General features: G+C 43.0%; 1 protein-coding gene across 1 annotated transcript; it reads right to left on the bottom strand.

The window, feature by feature from the left end:
* Positions 1 to 3138: 3138 nt before the first annotated feature.
* Positions 3139 to 17882, bottom strand: LOC306781690 (pituitary tumor-transforming gene 1 protein-interacting protein). Its single transcript, XM_079274666.1, has 7 exons — positions 17633 to 17882; positions 17363 to 17409; positions 16454 to 16562; positions 14849 to 14957; positions 13298 to 13363; positions 9667 to 9713; positions 3139 to 3514 (listed from the first exon to the last, which is right to left on the bottom strand). Exons 1-7 carry the CDS (start codon positions 17751 to 17753, stop codon positions 3465 to 3467), a joined length of 549 nt encoding a protein of 182 aa, XP_079130792.1. The 5' UTR covers positions 17754 to 17882; the 3' UTR covers positions 3139 to 3464.
* Between the last annotated feature and the right edge of the window lie 1650 nt (positions 17883 to 19532).

Raw genomic sequence — 19532 nt, 5'->3', positions numbered from 1 at the left:
TGAGTGAGCCCTGCGGGCTTCTTCAGCCCAGCTGCAGCGCTACTGGCAAACAGGAAGCGGAGCCTCTCACTGCTCTCTCATCAACTAGTAACAAATGCCTTCTTGGGATTTTTTCACCAACGCAACTACATCTCCAAAAGAGGCAATAAAAGTCACAAGCAGAGGCATCCGAGCTGGAAACAGCGCGTGATCTGCTGCGGCTTCGCGGTGCGTCTCTTTCTGTTGGTTAAAATGCTTTAAATTGTAAAACGAGCTCTGACTTCGTTCTTTCTTCTCTCGGAGTCCCAGTCGCTCCCTGCTCCACCGCAATCTAGATGTCATTTTTGGGATTCTCTCTCTCTCTGGTCTCCCCCCCCCCCCAGTCCCCGCCCCTGGACACGAGGATTGGAGCGCTCCCGTGGAGTGCCGCGTTTCTATTGGTCCCGGGGACGGGCCGTCACTGGCGCGAGCCCGCCCTGTGCTGTGTTGCAGGAGGAGGAATATTTGCACGAGAAAATTGTCAGCGGTGGTCCTGCTTCAGACCGCTGCCCCGGCAAGACCCGTCCAATGTGTGCAGCTCCAGGTATAACCCCCCCCCCCCGAGCACCGGCGGTGTCCTTCAACCCACCTGGCAGAATCATCGCGGGTTAGCAGCTCTGTTGTGACCCGTGCTGTACTTATTTTTATACAATGAATCACGACTGAGTTTGCAGATGTACAGGAACAGATGGACTTATCCTCTTCCACGTCTTCCTCGTGCATGGTAACATATGTATGTATAATAGCCATGTGATCACTCCTCAGCATCATTTTTGATTCAATCATTTTGCACGTTTTTCTTTCATTAAGTTTTGTTTCAGGAAAACCTCCCAGCCGACATGTAATACCCTGCAGCCCATTTGCCCACGATGACACCATATTGTGTCAGTTCATTTACTAAAACATATGGTTGGGATTAAAGCGACCAGAGCTCTCCAAACCCGCTATCATCCTCTAAATCCTGCAGCAGCGGGCCCGGAGCTCCTCTCCGCTTCTGTCATGTGTCTTTACGCGCCGGTTGGCATCTCCAGTGTGATCATGTCTGCACTGCAGTCACCACAGCAGCTGCATGAGTAATTCAGAGGCACCAGAGGAGCAATGGCGTACAGCACTGTATATGTATACATAATATGTCTCGGTTTGGTTCAGCTGCTGGAGAGCTGCGCGCTCTGGAGACATCTCCGGAATGCAGAGGGCTGAAGTGGTTTATGCTGCTGCCTAATTGCTTTGACTGGAGCGCGCTGATAATTGAGACAAATGTCCAGCTTGATTAGTTTGAATTGGTCCTTCATTATAGAGCCATTGTTAATGATGCATGCACACATTTGACATACATTGAAGAGGCGCCTCTGTAGTCTGTGAAACAGCGGATATTTGGTGTGAAACAGGATATTATCCAATGAATTCAAAAGCCAGACTTATGAGGCTTATGAGAAAATGCTGAGTCGACGAGCTTCAGACTGGTGGGTCGCTGCATGTGGAAGATCACAGCCAGGTGATGAGAGAACTGGAACATGAACAAGTCTGACCACACACGTGTTTGTGTACATTGTGTTCATCTCAGCAGTTTAGTTGTTGATGAGCATAATGCACAACGGAACCTCACACCCAATAAGACCATTTGTATATCCATCACTCACCGCGCGCTACCTTGGATTCTTTGAGGAAACGTCTGCTGTTCTTCTCTCGGGCCTCACGGTGAACGGAGAACCCAAAACCGGAGAAACGTCTTGATGAAGACGCGTAAGTGGGCCGCCTTTAAGGCAAACGCATTGTTTTTCATCCACTGGTCAATTTTAAGATTTGGGCTGATGTTTAGCTTCCATAAAATGTCTTCTTTCAGACTAGTGGAAGGAAAACATCCAAAAATACACATTTGGGTGTTTATTTGACTGTTTAGTCTAAGTCTGTCGATTTCTCCTAAATTCACCAAAAGTCATTCGATGAAGCCTCATTTGCATATTTGAATACAAAACTTGTTATAGAAAAAAATATTCTCTTAAATGAAGTGGTGAAGTTTCATGGTGATATCTGTTAGTTCATTATTTGTTTACGATATTCACCTAGTGTCCTCAGGATCATCCAGAAATCTGCACTTCAGCAGCTCGTACACCAAACACACAGCTTCACTCAGTCTGGAGGGTCAGAGGTTTGTTCATACTTCATTCAGTCAGTTATACAACATTGTATTATTAAAAACATGGAGAAAAAAGATTTCCATGGATGTTAACATTATTTTCTGATTAATAAAAATAGATATCCAAAACGCCCTACAAGCCTTTAACAGGCAACACAATAATACAATCATTTTGCTCTCTACTTCCAAAATGCATATTTGCTGAATCAAAGTGGTGCTTATGAAGTTTATCTTGCAAAAGCAAAACATGTAAGTGTCATCCTTTCTTTTGTGGAGGGGAACCAGGTTGGCGAACAGAAGCAGCAGGACTCTCGAGGTCCCATGGACTGGTTTTTCAAAACATATTCAGATGGAGTTTAAATCAGCTACAGGTAAATGAGATGAGTTTCACAGTTACCTGATAACATTTCAAATGGCACAAATACCCAAATGGAGCCACGTTTGTGCCCTAACACCCCCCTGCTTCATGTTCTCAGCAGCATACGATGTTCAGACGGGCTGTGGTTTGCTGGAGGTTTTTGGCTGCAACTGCATCATTCCAAAGGAACTATTAAATCTAAAATGCAGTTTTGTTGGACCGAAACTAAACCTTCTATTTATGCTGCGTTCCATATTCATATACATATAACACATACGGATGCTTCCACCGCTGCAGAAATCTCACATGTGACCTTTGTCATGATACAAAGATAGACCTCGTAGTGGCAGAGATGTTCTCGACATGTTGGGCCCATTTCTTTGAGCAGAACTTTAATTACAGCTGCTTTTTAATGCTGTTGGTCGGGATGGGGCTAATTTAGCTATTCACACTCTGTACCAATATATCATATTTCATAGTCCGATGATAACGTCTGTGTGCAGAATAAAAATCGGTGAGGTAGCTAGGATCTGTGAAACACATGTAGCAGAGTAAAACATATTCCATGTCGGTGACACCATCTCTAAAGCACCACCATTCATCTCAGAATACACGAACAAACATCATGGTTTAAAAGAAGGAATTTATTGTGTCAGCTCTCATCTGCGGTACAATCATTTTCATAAATCAACACTGTATATACAAAGACCGATATGAAACGACATTTAAAAAGAGAAAACTCATATGAGGAAATTTCAGAAGACAGAAGAACTCTGCAGGCTCTTGACAGGACTTTTTGAAGTTAGTTGTTGTTTGAAAAGAGTAAGATGGTGGTTTGTGTCTGAGTCGTGTCTCTGTGAACGAGGGCCCAGCAGTGAGAAACGTGCATCACTCAAGCTCCCAAAGGCCAGCCCCACATGCTGCCGGTGGAACGGGTCCGGTGCAGCTGCTCTACTCGTTCTCAAACTTGCTGTACGGGTGATCCGAGTCACTCATCAGACCTGCACACAGGGAGAAAACACACAAGTTCACGCTGGATCAGAGGACACGATGCTGCTTCCTCTGCTTACACGTTCTGCTTCCTCCGTGGATCTCAGCGGTAGACCACATCAGTCCAAGGACACACAATTCTTTAAGTTAAGTGGAAACTCCACCATGGATGTTTTTATGACGATACTAATCTGATGTTCAGTGCATGGCTGAAATGCTTGAATTAAGCCAATCCAATCTTTTCCTCCATCGGCCTCGTCTTTTTCTCCATTTCCCAAAATGACTTTTCAACAATCCCCAAAGATGTAAACGAGCATGAAAGTGGTCCTCACGTGATTAGTATTGCACCTCAGACACATTAAGGGATTTAAAACACAACAAGACACAAATGTCAATAAAAGCAGCAAGGGCCGTGGTTTCCTGACTCTTAGGTGGATTAAGCTTCATAAACACTAGATTGATCTTCAGCCATGTTTAGTTCAGCCTGTCTGCTCTCTGAACAGGTAGCACACAGTGCATCACTCTTCCACTCTGCAGCAGCACGACAGCTCCCCAAAAGTAAAGTCAAAACATCTGGATCGCCCCCTGGTGGCTGGCTGTTAGTTTAGGAGGCGCTTGATTCAATATGCATCAGAGGTTTGACTTTCTTTACTGTCAATACTTCTGTTCGATCATGTTCATTTAAATGGTGGGAACACAAAGAAACCGCTCGATTGTGATTAATATTGCATCAATTGTGCGGACCTACATCACACAGCTGCTTACACAGGCTGGACACTACTCCATGAGAAGGAAACTGATGTTGAGTTTCCATTGAACATCCTCCATAACGTACAGAAGAGGAGCGGCAGCTTGAGAAAGTGCATCACTGAATACATCTGTGATTACCACAAGTAAGAACAAAGCCTTTCTTCAAGACAAAGCCTTCAACAAGTATTCACTCCCTTTGGTTGCTTTTATACACTGTCTGCACAATTATTGGGCAAGTTCTGTTTTTGAGGATTGATTTTATTATTGAACAACTACAGAGCTCTCGGTCAATCCAAAATGTTAATAAACCTCAATCCTGAATATTTAAGAAAGTAAGAGTGAGGTTTTGGCTTCCTATCTGTGTGTGCACAATTATCATGCAACTATCTGTGTGCACAATTATCATGCAACTATCTGTGTGTGCACAATTATCAAGCAACTATCTGTGTGCACAATTATCATGCAACTATCTGTGTGCACAATTATCATGCAACTATTAGTGTGTGCACAATTATCATGCAACTATCTGTGTGCACAATTATCATGCAACTATCTGTGTGTGCACAATTATCATGCAACTATTAGTGTGTGCACAATTATCATGCAACTATCTGTGTGTGCACAATTATCATGCAACTATTTGTGTGCACAATTATCATGCAACTATTAGTGTGCACAATTATCATGCAACTATCTGTGTGTGCACAATTATCATGCAACTATTAGTGTGTGCACAATTATCATGCAACTATCTGTGTGTGCACAATTATCATGCAACTATCTGTGTGCACAATTATCATGCAACTATCTGTGTGCACAATTATCATGCAACTATCTGTGTGTGCACAATTATCATGCAACTATCTGTGTGTGCACAATTATCATGCAACTATATGTGTGCACAATTATCATGCAACTATCTGTGTGTGCACAATTATCATGCAACTATATGTGTGCACAATTATCATGCAACTATCTGTGTGTGCACAATTATCATGCAACTATATGTCTGCACAATTATCATGCAACTATCTGTGTGCACAATTATCATGCAACTAAATGAAAAACGAAAGGTTTCCCATCTCACTTGTTTATTTCCATCTGTTAAAGTGAGAATAATAAACAAACAACTCAGAATGTACTGATAAACATTTCTGACATTTCACAAAAAAGAGTCAGTGACCAATATAGCCCCTTCTATTCAATAAGTTATGAGCCTTCATTCATGGATCCTGGATTCATGAATACTGACCAGCCCCTTCCTCACTGAACCTAAACCCGCCTGAGAACTCGTGGGCTCTTCTTCAACGGGAGATTTAGGGTGAAGGAAGCCGTCCTCCTCTCTGGACAGTGTGGGAGGCTGTGGTTGATCGTCAACAGATCAAGAAAGTAACAGAAGTGACAGTTTGTAAAAATCAGTTTCCACTTTGACATGAAAGCTTCTTTTTTTTTGCAAATTCTTGTCAAATAAGCCAAATTATATTGACCATGATTCCGTGTATAAAAGCAACTGTGGGAGGACAAATGTATGCGTTTGCCACTATATTATTTTCTCCAAGGTTATCCTATGTGTTTATTCAGCTATCTGTAAAATGTATGCATTTACATCTATATTTTGGCTCCGAGTCTATATTATACGTTTGCTCAGTTAATCTTTATAATTTTACTTTTGTATCAAACTCAGTTCAGGCCCCGACAGTCATACAGTCACTGACAGAGGATTAGTCACAGGATTCATGTCTCTCATGAGTCCTAACATTAGGTAAAGTCCAGTTGGGACTGGCCGTGTTATCACCCCTACCACGCCCGAGGACAACAGGACGCCCTTTGTGTACGGGCCCAGGGACCAGAATGTCTGGCTCTTCTTGGGTCACTGTGACCGGCTGACGGCTGTGATGATGTCTCCAGAAGTTTGGCAGGAGCATTAATAAATAAGAAGGAAGGGAGGGGGGACTGAGACAAAGCAGGGAACGATTCAAAGCTACCATCCAAGCAGTACATAGGCCCATACATAGTAGATGCACAGATACTGGACATTGGACTGCATTCCTGTTGAGTTAGCATGACGGGGAACAGGGATCAGTAGGATCCTCTGACAGGTGTCCCTCATTGATTCATTAGTGAACCAACAGCCTGTCTCAGCGGCCCAGACGTCCCCCACTCCCACGGGGAAACAGGATGCAAATAACTGTTAGGAATCCCTACTGTGTTCATGATGAACAGAATTATTGTTTAGATGAACATTGAGGGCTGATGAGTAAAGGGGGCATTGGGGAAGAGTATAAAGTAAGTTGCATTTCTTTGAGTTGTGGGAAAACATCCAAGGGGGGTGAATACTTTTTATAGGCATTGTATGTTCTTTTTTTCACCAAACATCCTCCTGTGTGAAATGAAATGGAAAGTGATGAGTGCAAATATGTTTAGTATTAATGTTCTTCTTATACTCTGTTTGCTTTAGAGCAGTGGTTCTCAACTGGTCTGGCTGTGGGACCCACCATCACCACTTACTGACAAGCCAAGACCGACATTTTCAACTTCTCAAAGTTATTTGATGTAAAGATGGGTCAGTTTGAACCTGAGCTGAAAATGTATTCTGTAGTCGTAGTATAGGGCGCTCTCTTGTGCAGAGAAATCGTTCCTGTAAGTCCCGTCCCACACACGTTTCACGTAAACGAGTTTGTTATGTCTGTAGAGTCGTCCATTTGTAATGCAAAATGACCACTTGCCTAAATTCGAGCTGTGGTCTGTTGTTTGAAGTCATCCGACATGTCTTCAATACGTCTACTTATAGTGTCATTTGACAGAGGTATAGTTTTCAGTTCATCCTCTGCGGATTGATCCAACAAATGCCGCTTCAGTTTTGACGGCTTCATGCTTTCTTGTACCAGAACCTCGCTGCACAAAACACGCTGAGGTTTTTGCCCTCAATGTAAGAAAATCCATATCTCATGTAGTCTGTGTCGTACTTGTGTTTTGCTCAATTAGCATGAAAACAAACGGTGTGGGTGTTCTTCTATACCAGGGGTATTCAAGTACATTTCCAAAAGGTCCAGAGTTCATTCAGGGTGAAGTGAAAAAGCCACAATATTATATTTTTCTCATCTTCTGTGTCTTCATTTCAGATACGAGTGGGTACGTTTGCTCCAAATGAGACACTGTTTTTTAGCAGCCCGTGGGAAGAATTCACAAACGAGTCTGTGGTCTCTCTGGCAAGTTCTCTCTTTTGGAGACCGCCCTGTGATGTGACTTTCACATCTAACATACAGTAGCCCTGCTCTGCTACCTCTGTCCTCGTCTCTCCCCCGTGTCACGGTGTGTGTACATCTCACTCGAGTCAGGAAACTTGTCAGAATACTCATATTTGATTGGCTGAGCTGCATCACATGATTGGTCGGTGTTTTTCCTGCACTGCTGAACAAGTGCCGTAAATGCTGGAAAAGCTGCGCCGGTTAAAATAGAAGCGCTCCGTCAAAATTGAATAATTCTGAATTATCTATCGGTTTTAGGTCCTGGGTCCGGATCGCGGTCTACCAGTTAGTGACCCCTGTTGTGAAATGGCGGGTGTCAATTAGCATCACAAGGTATTAACGCCAAATACTGTTAAGGAGTGTGAATAACTCCGCTGCATAAAAAATCCCCTTCAAAACAAAAGTTGTTTTTTTAGAAAACGGGTCCGCGACCCACTTGTGGGTCACAACCCACCAGTTGAGAATCACTGCTTTAGAGTATCTAACAGGAAGTGAGTGACGGCGGTGGTCTGTGAACAACTCATACAAAGTTGCCTGAAACAGAAACAAGTCACTGTGGCTTTGTACTATTTGGGTTTTTATAGTCCAGCATTGGTCATCAGATGCACATCAGAAGCAAACCTGAAAACCATGAGAAGTTACACTTCCTGTTGATGCCAGCCAGTTACTGGCTGTTGCATGAAGAGACAGGAGTAATCTCACATTTTGTGAAATACACACTTCTTTCTTCCCGAGCGAGTGTTGTAGTCTTACGGAGGAACGTACGCAGCTGCCTGGAATGTGTTCTGCAGAAGAGACCACGGTGAGGCTGAAGGAGAGCAGGCTGTGCTCCCTGTGGAAGTAAACTGATGAGAGCAGGATGCCTGAGGAGACTCAGTCATGCTGTCCATACACTGAACCATCTCACTGCAAGGACGCTGCCAGGGGCCCCACATTTTTGCAAGATGCTAATATGCTGACTATTGTGATGTCAAATATTGCGATTTATTACCTATTTTCAACTGCGAATGATGCAGTTTGTCAACATGTGTCTAATCTAATAAAACACTCTAGTCCATTCCTAACAGGCCTATTGCCAGTGGACTAACATCATTATGATCATCAACTAATCTCATCTTTCACTTTGTTTAACTCCTTTATAGAGGTGATTTACATTCAAATGATTAAGAAATAAACTATTGTATTTTCATTGATAACAAAATCTTTGCATTATTCATTTGAATGATGAATTATAAACTGCTTAGAGCTGATGTTAGGAAGTTAAACAGCTCATAATTCATCTCTAATATCTATTTGATATTCATGTAAAAACATCTCCTTCAAACCACTGGATTCATTCAAGTTCATCACTAAAAACGACATTTTACAGATTACATGTGAACACATCATGATACCGTTATAATTTAACATCGGCCAACTCTCATTACTGAAGAGAGCTTGAACGCATCATCATGGAACTCAATGGGACCTCCTTCAGGTCTTGGGACTAACAGCTGACTCGCTCTTAAACAGGGCCGGCCTGTGTTAGTGTCACACAGCCAGCAGCTCCTCACAGCTCCTCAGCGTCCCGTACACAAATAGATCAACTGAGCACATACGAACAATCTAATTGGATGCTTTTCTCACCTGACAAATTACTAAAACTTCAGAACGTTTTACATGGATTACAAAATGAGCCTGCTGACGTATGATAAGGAAACAGGAAATGGGCCGAGGGCTGCTGGTAGGGTCGGGCGATCCTTTCTATTCTCATATCGTCCAACCGCAGTTACTGAAGGGGGCGTGGCTCATCTCTGAGCCTTTAAGCTGTCTGGTTAAAGTTTGATTCATGACTCAACCCTTGTACAGTACAGGCCATGATACAACCCTTCGTCTGTTGCTTCAGTGACCTGTAACATCTGACTCCTGACCCCGCTGCAGGATGAATGATGCTGACACCGTTTCAGCAGACAGGAGTCTGTAGCCTATAGGTGACCTCAGTGGCCTTGCTTGAGGACAGAAGGCACATACTGCTGAATAATGCATTGCTGGCACAGAGTATAGAAATGAAAGTCAATGACAAAGTCCTGGAAAATCTGAAACCGAGTCCAAGCAGACGTTAAGGGAACAGAGGAGCAGGGAGAGTCGGTACAGAGTCTGTCAAAGATGTGGAGAGCCATACATACCATACTTCTTGCGGATCTGATCATGCCTCGCCTTTCTCTCCACGTTCCTGTAGAGAAACAAAAAGTCAGAAAAAGATTACATTTTCACACCCATAGTTTGATTTATCTAGTCAGGCCCAAGAAAACAAATGTTGAACGGTTGAGTTTTAGTTCTGGTCCGTTCTGTGTTCACACTGACTTCATAGGAATGAATCAAGGTGTGAATAGGAAGTCATATGGACAATTTGGTGATGTCCTCAAACATCCATGTCTGTCCGACATGTGATCATGTTGTTCTGTCGGCATTTGTGTGAAATCGTCATAATTAGCATACAAATTCTTGAGTTATGGCCAGAAACGTGTTTTGTGAGGTCACAGTGACCTTTGACCACCAAATTCTAATCAGTTCATCCTTGAGTCCAGGTGGACGTTTTTGTGCCAAATCTGAGAATGGAGCAGCCGGACAACCTGGACACATAATGCCTCTGGACACGCGGACAGAAACAGCACTCCAGCACGAGCAGGTATCAGGGAAGATCAATGCATTCACTGATGAGATAACCAAATCCTCTCCTTCATAGATACGTCACAGAGAATGACACCAACTTCACAAAAATCACAGAATTGTGTGGCTGGTCTGCTCTCCTGTCACACCACCAACCACACCAGAGTCTGCTTGGAGGTAGAACATCGGCTTGAACTCAAACCTAAATGAAGCGGACCAAAGAGGTGAACACACCAAACTGAAGTGAGCCAACCATGCGACATGTGAAAGCACCCAATCAGACTCAAAGGTGTGTGGGGAGCACGCTGTGTTTGCTGTGAGCTCATTGGACCTCACCGTATTCATCCAACCTGAGCACAACTTCACCATGTCAACCCAACAGAACAGGTTCAAAGGTGGACCTCACGGAATACCCGTTACCCTCCTGTCCTCAGACACGAGCCAGGCGCCACCGTCACCACATCACTGACCTCTGGTCTCTGTCACAGCTAACTGGAGATAACTTTAATGACACTTGAGAATGTGTCAGTGTAGGATGACAGTGACTGGCACAGGAAGCGGAGCTGTGATTGGAGGTGAGAATGAGAATTTGAATAAGCCGTCACACACACACACACACCGCTGGCTGCAATAAGACATTTCATATGTGTGAAGCTATGCTGCCACTACAGGAACCACCACATTGGACTGTGTATCCATTTGAATGTTGATGAAGTGATTATCTTTAGGATAGAACTGCTTTTGCTTTCAAAATATACAGAAGCAAATGTAGAGAAATGATGATTACAATTGTTGATATGATGGTTAAACATGAATATATATTGTTGATGTTACTGAGCAGGAACAACCTTTTTTCCTGTACTGCCACAGTGACCAGGGAGAGTTATTGATGGTTCTCCAGACCGGCTCAGAGATACGAGGATGAGGGCTCTCCGGGGGCCAGGCAGAGTCTAGAGACACTCGTCTCTACCATGATGGGACCGATCTCGTCTCAATGTCCTGTTCACTGCGTCTATGTAGGTCACTGCACTAACTCCGACTTGGGAGATTTGATCAAGCTCACTGCAGGAAACCCAGTAGAGTCCGTGGCACGTGAGAGAAGAGCTCAGGGGGAGGTTGGAAAATTCAACTCACAGGCTCACTCTCGCACACACGGGGATGTTCCCAGCTCTGCAAGCGATGATGAGGATCCACAGTTACTGACCCTCCTGCTGCACGACTGCCCCTCTCACGGACACACCGTGCTCGGAGGACGGATGCAGTGGGAGCACAGCTACTCACTAGGAAGATGAGGCTGAAACATTGATGGGGTTGCAGGAAGAGGAAGGCTGCTGTGTTCAGAGACTAACACACTGGCTCTTTGACGGTGGATGAAGCCTGCTCTATTTATGACCACATTACCCAACAGCAGCTGCTCCGCCATGACAATCCAATTGGTGTTTTGAGATGCGAGGAGGAGCGCCTCCTCTGGGACATGGACTCCTCGGGGCTCCCCACACACACACACACACACACACACGCCCACACACACACGCCCACACACACACACACACACACACACACACCCCTTTTGTTGTGGACTATGAACTATTCGGTTGCAGGAAATCCTGTGCATGTCCTGCTGGGATACCGAAGTGTTGACAGAATATAATAGAATAGTCTGGGCCATTCAACCTGATATGATCACACAGCTAGTTTGATTCTATTTATATTATATGAATGAATGTGTATTCAAATGATTTGCTTCATTTACTTTCCTGTGGTCTCATAATAGAACTTTTCATGTGAAGAAAACGGAGGAACAGAGTTGAACCAAAGACAAGCTCCACTCCACAAATAATGATCAACAGATGAATCGAGTAGTCGTTTGGTCGAACCAAAGTCCCCAAACAAGACCAAGATGGCGTCCTCAATGTCTTCTTTGTCCAGAATTCAAAGGTATTGAGTTTAGTGTCACATAGGAGTAAAGACACCACAGCATATTGCTATTTAAGAAGCAGAGAACAGATTTTGGTTTTCCTTAAAGAAACTGATGAATGGATGATCTCAAAGGTTGGTGATTAATGTAACAGTTGACAGCTAATTGATTGATGGTTGCCGCTCTAACACTCCACAGCGGTGCTCAAAAGAAGGACTCAATGTATGCTTTCACTCAGAACCAAGAGAACCCAGAGAACCCACGGACAGCTGTTCAGTGGACCTTTATCCATTCAGCTAAAAGCATTACAATAAAGATTGTCCCTCATGTCAAAGTATAGATGGAGCTACAGTGATCACATTATGTTATGGTTGTCCAAATGAAAAATCATAATTCATAACTAAATGAGTTATTAAGTGTTTGTTTTATTCAAGTGAAGTTTTGCTAATGTAACGAATAAAAGTTTACTTGATTTTGCTATTTTTCATTACACACATATGGACATATCAGAATAATGTGACATTGTGATATTAATCATAGTCATATCTACCAGCCCTACAACATTTACATCTTGTGGATAGATGAAATATCTAATTGTTGTTTATTGTGACTGATGTTGCAAATGTAGTTTTTGGCGAAACAACTTGAAGATGTTTTCACAGAAACATAAATAGATATTATCTATCATAATTCATCTGAATTATGACCTGTTTAACTTCCTAAAGCTAGCTCTAAGCAGTTTATAACAGCTTTTACAGGTTTCTTACACGATGAACATTTGAACTGTGTGTTTTGAAATCTATAGATGGTGGTGAATAAGTTAGTCTGGAGCCTTGCTGTCACTATAAAAACTGACTGCAATCGCTGCATCTCCAATAGTTTGGACATGGTTATTGTCATTTTCATGTAAAACATAAAAATGATTCTGGTGCGATGTTTGTGTGGCTGTGTACCAAATGAAGGCTGTAGAATATGATGTGTAGGTCAGGACATCTTTTGGGAACAAATTGCAGCTGACCATATTATAGTTGGATAGAGTTTGGATAACTCGCCCTATATGTAGTTATGACTTGAACCAGAGGGGAGCGACACAGCATTACTCATGACAATAAAAAACACAAAGACCTTCAAACATCGCTTTCACTTGATGAATTATAGAATGCAGAGAATGAAATCACGTGAAGCTGTTATTTAAAACAACATGTTATTGTTTTTACTGGAGTTCTTACCGTTCGTCAGCGCGCTGCTTGATCTCCTCTCTCTTCCTGACAAACCTCTCCTCATCTCTGTCAGGCCTGAGACATAAAGACATGAACAGAGCACACCACTCATTACATACGTCTACCAATTGCCTCATTTGCTTGAGGGAGGTTCTTTCCACAAAGCTCAACATCATAAAAGTGACAGTGAATCGAATTCTCTGAAGCGTGGTTTGTATTTGGTTCATGCTTTTGTCTGCAGCTGGAGAAGCAAAGAGGAACTTGATGTTCAAAAGTAAAGCGAGAGCTTTTGCTACGGAAACAAATGTGCGTCACCTTTGATAACAGAACCGCCTCATTTAACTGAAGCTGAGCAATCAGGAGGGGAGAAAAACAGACTGTGTGTGTGTGTGTGTGTGTGTGTTCCGCTGTCAGATGATCGACGTGAATGAGACTCCTACACCCACAGGACTGTCAGTGTGTGATTGACTGACATGACAGTCATTTCATTTAAGCACCACACACACACACACGTCTTGTCAAGGCAGCTAAAATGATGAGGCTACAAGAGCAACAGTGGAGAGTGCATGTAGCCCAGATTCACGGGACGTTCACTGCACTGAACACGTTTTGGCCAAAGAGCAATTACAGAGGACGTCACAGAGGACCAGAGCTCTGAGCCACAGACAGCTTCAGAAGCATTTTCATCCATGGCTTTGTTTAAGCTGGGCTTCACACCAGGTTACACAGTCAATGGGTACCAGTGGAACCCATAGCAGTAGCACGAACACGTCTGATCTCTATGAAGCCTTTTGCATTCACTCTGCTGTACAGTCCTGAGGTCGTAGTCAGGGTTGGTGTTGCATTCAGGGTTCATGCACATATTTTTTACCAATACATTTTCATGACCTTTAGGCAACTTTTCATGACCATACATCCTCTGAAATGTCTGGATGCATGTCTAAATGTACTGCAGTGTATTTGAACGCTTGTGTCTTCACATCACTTGGAAGCAGGGCCTGACGTCCACGTGTCTGCTCTCCTGAGCGGCTCGTGACTTTTCAAGGTTTACTAGCCACAGCATTCTCACTAGCCATATTTTTGTTGTTGGGAAATGATGTTATTATTTCATTTAAGCTGACTGGTGTGCTCCAATTGACTTGAAGAAGTAGATTTGAAACCCTTTCAATGAGCACTGTAGAGAGCATCCAGACTACAGAATGTGTCTGTGTGTGTAAAGCTCTTTTTGTATGAAAACATGAAACCTTAGACATAAAAAGAATAAAGATGCACAAATCTGATGTTTCAGTCCTGATAGCTGGGCTCTGCATATCTACCAATACCGAGTAGCAGCCTGACACCAGTGTTCATTGTAATAATGATGTGGACCTGACTGGGATCATTCTTTATGTGGAAGGAAACATCAGGCCTGACATTAACATTGCTTTTCCTAACTTTGTAAATGTAACAAATAAATACATAGATGTAAATTCATTGAATTATTGATAATAAACTCTACAGAGGAAGGTAGAATCTCACTCAAAAGAGCATATGTCACAGCTGACTGTGATTGAACGTTACCTTGAACGATGCTTCTTGCAGAAGCAGCAGCAGCAGCAGCAGGCAGTAATGCTGATCAGGATGGTTCCACCCAGGACAGCCATGGCAATGAGCAGGCCTTCAAAGTTCACTGAATCACACAAAGAGACATCACTCATATTCATATTCTTGACAACAATGGGATTCATTACGAATGAAACAGGTTCCTCTTTCCTTTGAATGAGGATATAAACTCTACTTGTTTGGAAGCGGTGCCACCTGCTGCCTTGAGGGCAACACTACAAGTCACCAGATGGTGATGATGAAACTAAACGCTCCACCTGCGTTTCCAGTGAAAACACAACCGAGACATCCGACATGAGACTGTGAGTCAAAGCCAGGAAGCCTGCAGCAGCAGCTGGACCTGTTCATCAGCTTCAGAGATAAAACAGCTGAACTAACAGCAGAGGTTACCACAGGCTTCCTCATTCTGGAAGGCACTGTGGCTCCTTTGTGCTCAACATCAACATTTAGTACAACTACATTAGCTTAGAGCTCTTGAGCATGTTTTGGTGTGTGCAGCGAGGCAATGGTTCACTTCTATAGAGCTGTAAATCAACCGCAAATGAGAGCAAGCAGGTAGAGTCCTGCAGGAATGAGATGCAGCATCATGAGCTGTGTGACACTGGAGCATCATGAGGTGAGAGGAACACAGAGCTTTGGCCGACTCCTCCAACACAACCAGTTACATCTCTGCACATTGTTCCCCTCGGCTAAAAACATGCCAGTGTTTGCCTAGGTTGGAGAACAATCCCTCAGCTATTTAACCAGTGTTTCACAGAGCTGGCTCCCTGTAAGAGCCCGCATCCAGTGTAAGACTCTGGTGCTAGCCTACAGGGCAGTGAAAGGAACAGCTCCTTCCTATCTCCAGGCCATGGTCGAGCCTTACACCCCCGCCCGACCTCTTCGCTCTGCTACCTCGGGGCGATTGGTTGCCCCGTCGCTCAGAGGTCCCTGCGGCCGATCGACCCGGTCACGGCTGTTTTCTGTCCTGGCCCCACAGTGGTGGAATGAACTCCCCACTGACGTCAGGACAGCAGAGTCGCTGCCCATCTTTCATCAGGCTGAAAACTCACCTCTTCAAGAAGTACTACCCTGAGCCTTCCACTCAGCACTTATTGTATTCGTATTAGTTTGTTGCACTTATTGTATTGGTTTGTTTCTGCACTGTACTCTTGCTCTGGTTTATGCTCTTAGATGCTTGTTTAAAAAAGGAGATGCACTTATGACTTCTGGTGACTAGTAGTTCTCTTGAACACCTATGTTGAATACACTTATTGTAAGTTGCTTTGGATGAAAGCGTCTGCTAAATGACTGTAATGTAATGTAAAGCTAGATCATTTTAGGACATCCACCTGTACACAGGCATGTGACAACAATGACTTTATTTTTAGTTGCATAGTTTTTATTTCTATGGACACCTTTGTTGTTGCTGCATATATTCTATACAGGTTTGATACCTAAATATGTATATTTCGAGAAACGCCCCTCTACGATAGTAGTGGGAGAATTGATCGCAGTATTGAAAATGTACAAATAAAAGCGAAGACCAGACATTCCACATGTAAAGAAGACTGAAGCACTCACACCAACACACTCCCCAGCGGGCCTGGGACAGCTGGCACACGGAGGGCGGAGGCAGCAACCAGCTCACTGGGTATTCTGTGCAGTTGTTGTTGGTGATGCACCACAGACACTGTGAAGAGAAAACACCAAGATCAACCCTCTGCACCCGCTTCTGTTAATACCTCAAACTGTCTATTTGATATGCAAACCTAGAGCTGCAACGATTGGTCGATTTAATCAATCAACAGCAAATAAGTTAATAAATTAAAATGGCAAACATGCCTTGGCTCCTGCTTCTCATTCATGCTTCGTTGGTACTTCCTTTAATGTGATAGTAAAGTGAACATTTGGGACGATTGGTCGGACAAAACAAGCAATTTGAAGATGGCAACTTGGGCTTCAGGACATTTTGAGGAGCAGTTCCACAAAAGTTTTAAAAATCAAACAAGAGGGTAATCAGAAGATGAAGCCATAATGAAGATACGCTCTGTGTGTTCACAGCAACATCAACAGGCTTTTTCATGAAGATATGTCCTCAACATATGTAATTACCATGTAAAAGCTGTCACACCAAACTCCATTGAAATTTCGCAAATGTACGACTGGAATACATGGTGAACTAGCTGTGTAACAACTAAAATAAGCAGTACTTGCATTAAATAAAAATTAATAAACTAAACAAAGTCACCCGGATTTGAGGGGCCCACTCTGGTGCATTGTGATGGTGGATTTGGTTGAAGTACATGGACCAGAACTAACTCGCTGTTGTACTGTGACTACAGAGGACGGGATGATGTTAAGTCATGTCTGGGAGGTGAAGTAGGCCGCTTCATGTGCAGACAAACAATGGAGTATGATTTATGACAGCAGTTTGATAAGCTCGGGCAAAGTCTGGTCCCGTCTTTCAAACTACTCCTACCTAACACTTACCTTTGCATTTGGAGCACACTTGTCACAGCTCTTGTAAGCAGCGCAGGCTGAAGAGAGAGAAACAGAAACGTGAGGTTAGCTAACCCGAAAGCAATGTTAAATATAGAAAAGCCACGATAACAGTGACGTATTTAATAGACAAACACTATTTCACTGGTTTCTAACGTAGTAAACTAACGGGACCTATATAAATAACGCTATGAGGTGGAATGTCAGCCATGTCAACTTTAAAAACTACTCCACTACTTTTCAAACAACAATTCAACTTACGAGTTGGCGGTGGAGTTGTTTGGCATTCCCCCTGGCTGACAAAGCTAACGCACAGCACGACGGCACCAAGAAACACCGAATTGGTCAATGTTCTCAATCTCTCCTTTTTGAAACGAGACATTGTGAAAACAAAAGAAGAGCTTTGAAGCTTAACTGCGTCTATAAATACACAATGTCCGCCTGTCTACAGTAGCCGCTTCCCTTTAATAAACGCAGTTGTTTCTGTTTAGCCTGGCGTCTACTGCTGCTGTCACTTCCTGGTTATCTAGGGTTAGCGCGTTTGGGGATTCTTGACAGCCCGGGCGGGAGGAGTTTATGCATTTAACAAAAAATACATTTCATACTGTTTCATAGGTATTAAAATGCAGCTAAAAGTTGAATTATATAACTTTTGCTTACTCAGTTGGGTCTGCATTAAAATCATTAAAACAATTTAGTTTTTTAAGAATTTCTAATACCAAAACATGTTTTCTGATAGGGGGCCTATATCAATTTTATTAAATATACTTTTGAACCATATTTTCATCTGAAGTGGCTGTGAGACCTTAATGTGGTTATTTTACAGAACGTTAGTAAACCCACGTTACATACACATTAAATACAGATGCCAATGTTATGGGCTATTGTAAAATACCAGAAGCTTCATGGAAAACAAACAAAGAATAAAAAGAAAATACTTGCAACAGCCAACATGTCCTCTTTTCCCTTTACTCTATGTTTTATACATGATTTCATTGTGTTTGCTCGGTTATTTAGACAGTCACCGTTTTATCACACAGTTTTAAATAATTAACTTTGTCATGGCACATTTCTGATGAATTTGACGTGGTGTGGTGACATTGTTGGTTTTGAACCTTGTGGTCCATCAGAGAGGAAACTATGTTTGAGAGAAAAGAAAATGTGACGCTTTCTGAGCGTGAGTCTGGTCTGTTTCCTTTTCACAGGCTGGCTTTTCTTTCTGATATGGCATCAGCAACCAAATCACTCCATGGGATTTTAATGCAGACTGAAATGAAAAGCTGTTAGGCCCCTTGTGTGATCAGTAGGTGGCAGTGTAATGCCACACACGCTCTGACTCTGCTCACCAGGGACTACAGGAATCCTTGTGATGACTACATCTGTCTGTCTGTTGATTGGCTGTTTGACAGAATCTGTGTTCTCTACCACTTAATGTAAATAATGCCTGCATGTGTAATAGGTACTGTAGTGTATTTCACTTTCCACAATGTAAAGTGTGCAGTCACACATTTCATGCACTGGTGGTGGTGAAATATGGACCTGATTCAAAAACCCTGAGAGTCTGAGACTGAACATGCTTTAACACAGGGCGTGTTCTGTTTGTCTTTGTCTCCCATCCTCATTACCGCTTGTCTACAAAAGGAATGGCATTTGGAGGACACATGGAGAGGAAGAGAAGACATTAAAGGAGAAGAGACAGAAGTGTGACAGTTGCTTGTTTATCTATCAACATAAAAGTATGTCGAGGCATCCAAGATCAATTCAATATTCAGTCACACCAAACTATATTGCAACAAAACCATTTGTATCTCATTTGTCGTTCAGTGTGGACCACATCCAAATGATAGAGTTCTACAACGGTCTGAGCGACAGTAGTGAGTAAAATAGAGTGCTTAAAGGAAATGAAATGTCCTAACATTGTCCAGTTAACATAAACTGGCATGCCAATAGCAACTGTGGAAATCTCAGCGGTTAAATAAAAAGTTAACAAACAGGCAATTGCCTTTGCCAGACAGTTTTAGTGTTGGATTTTATTGGTACTCTGAGGCTGTAAGTTGCCCCGCTGTACTCGTCAGGGATTTAGGCTCATTTGTAAATGGCTCACTTCCAGTTAGATTCCCCAAAACACCTATCACACCTTCAGCTCTAAAAACCCCAGGCC

This window comes from Melanostigma gelatinosum (assembly GCF_949748355.1).
Source record: "Melanostigma gelatinosum genome assembly, chromosome: 9".
Lineage (NCBI taxonomy): Eukaryota > Metazoa > Chordata > Actinopteri > Perciformes > Zoarcidae > Melanostigma > Melanostigma gelatinosum.
Note: the sequence above shows the minus strand (reverse complement) of the source record. Positions and strands in the feature narration are given on the sequence as shown.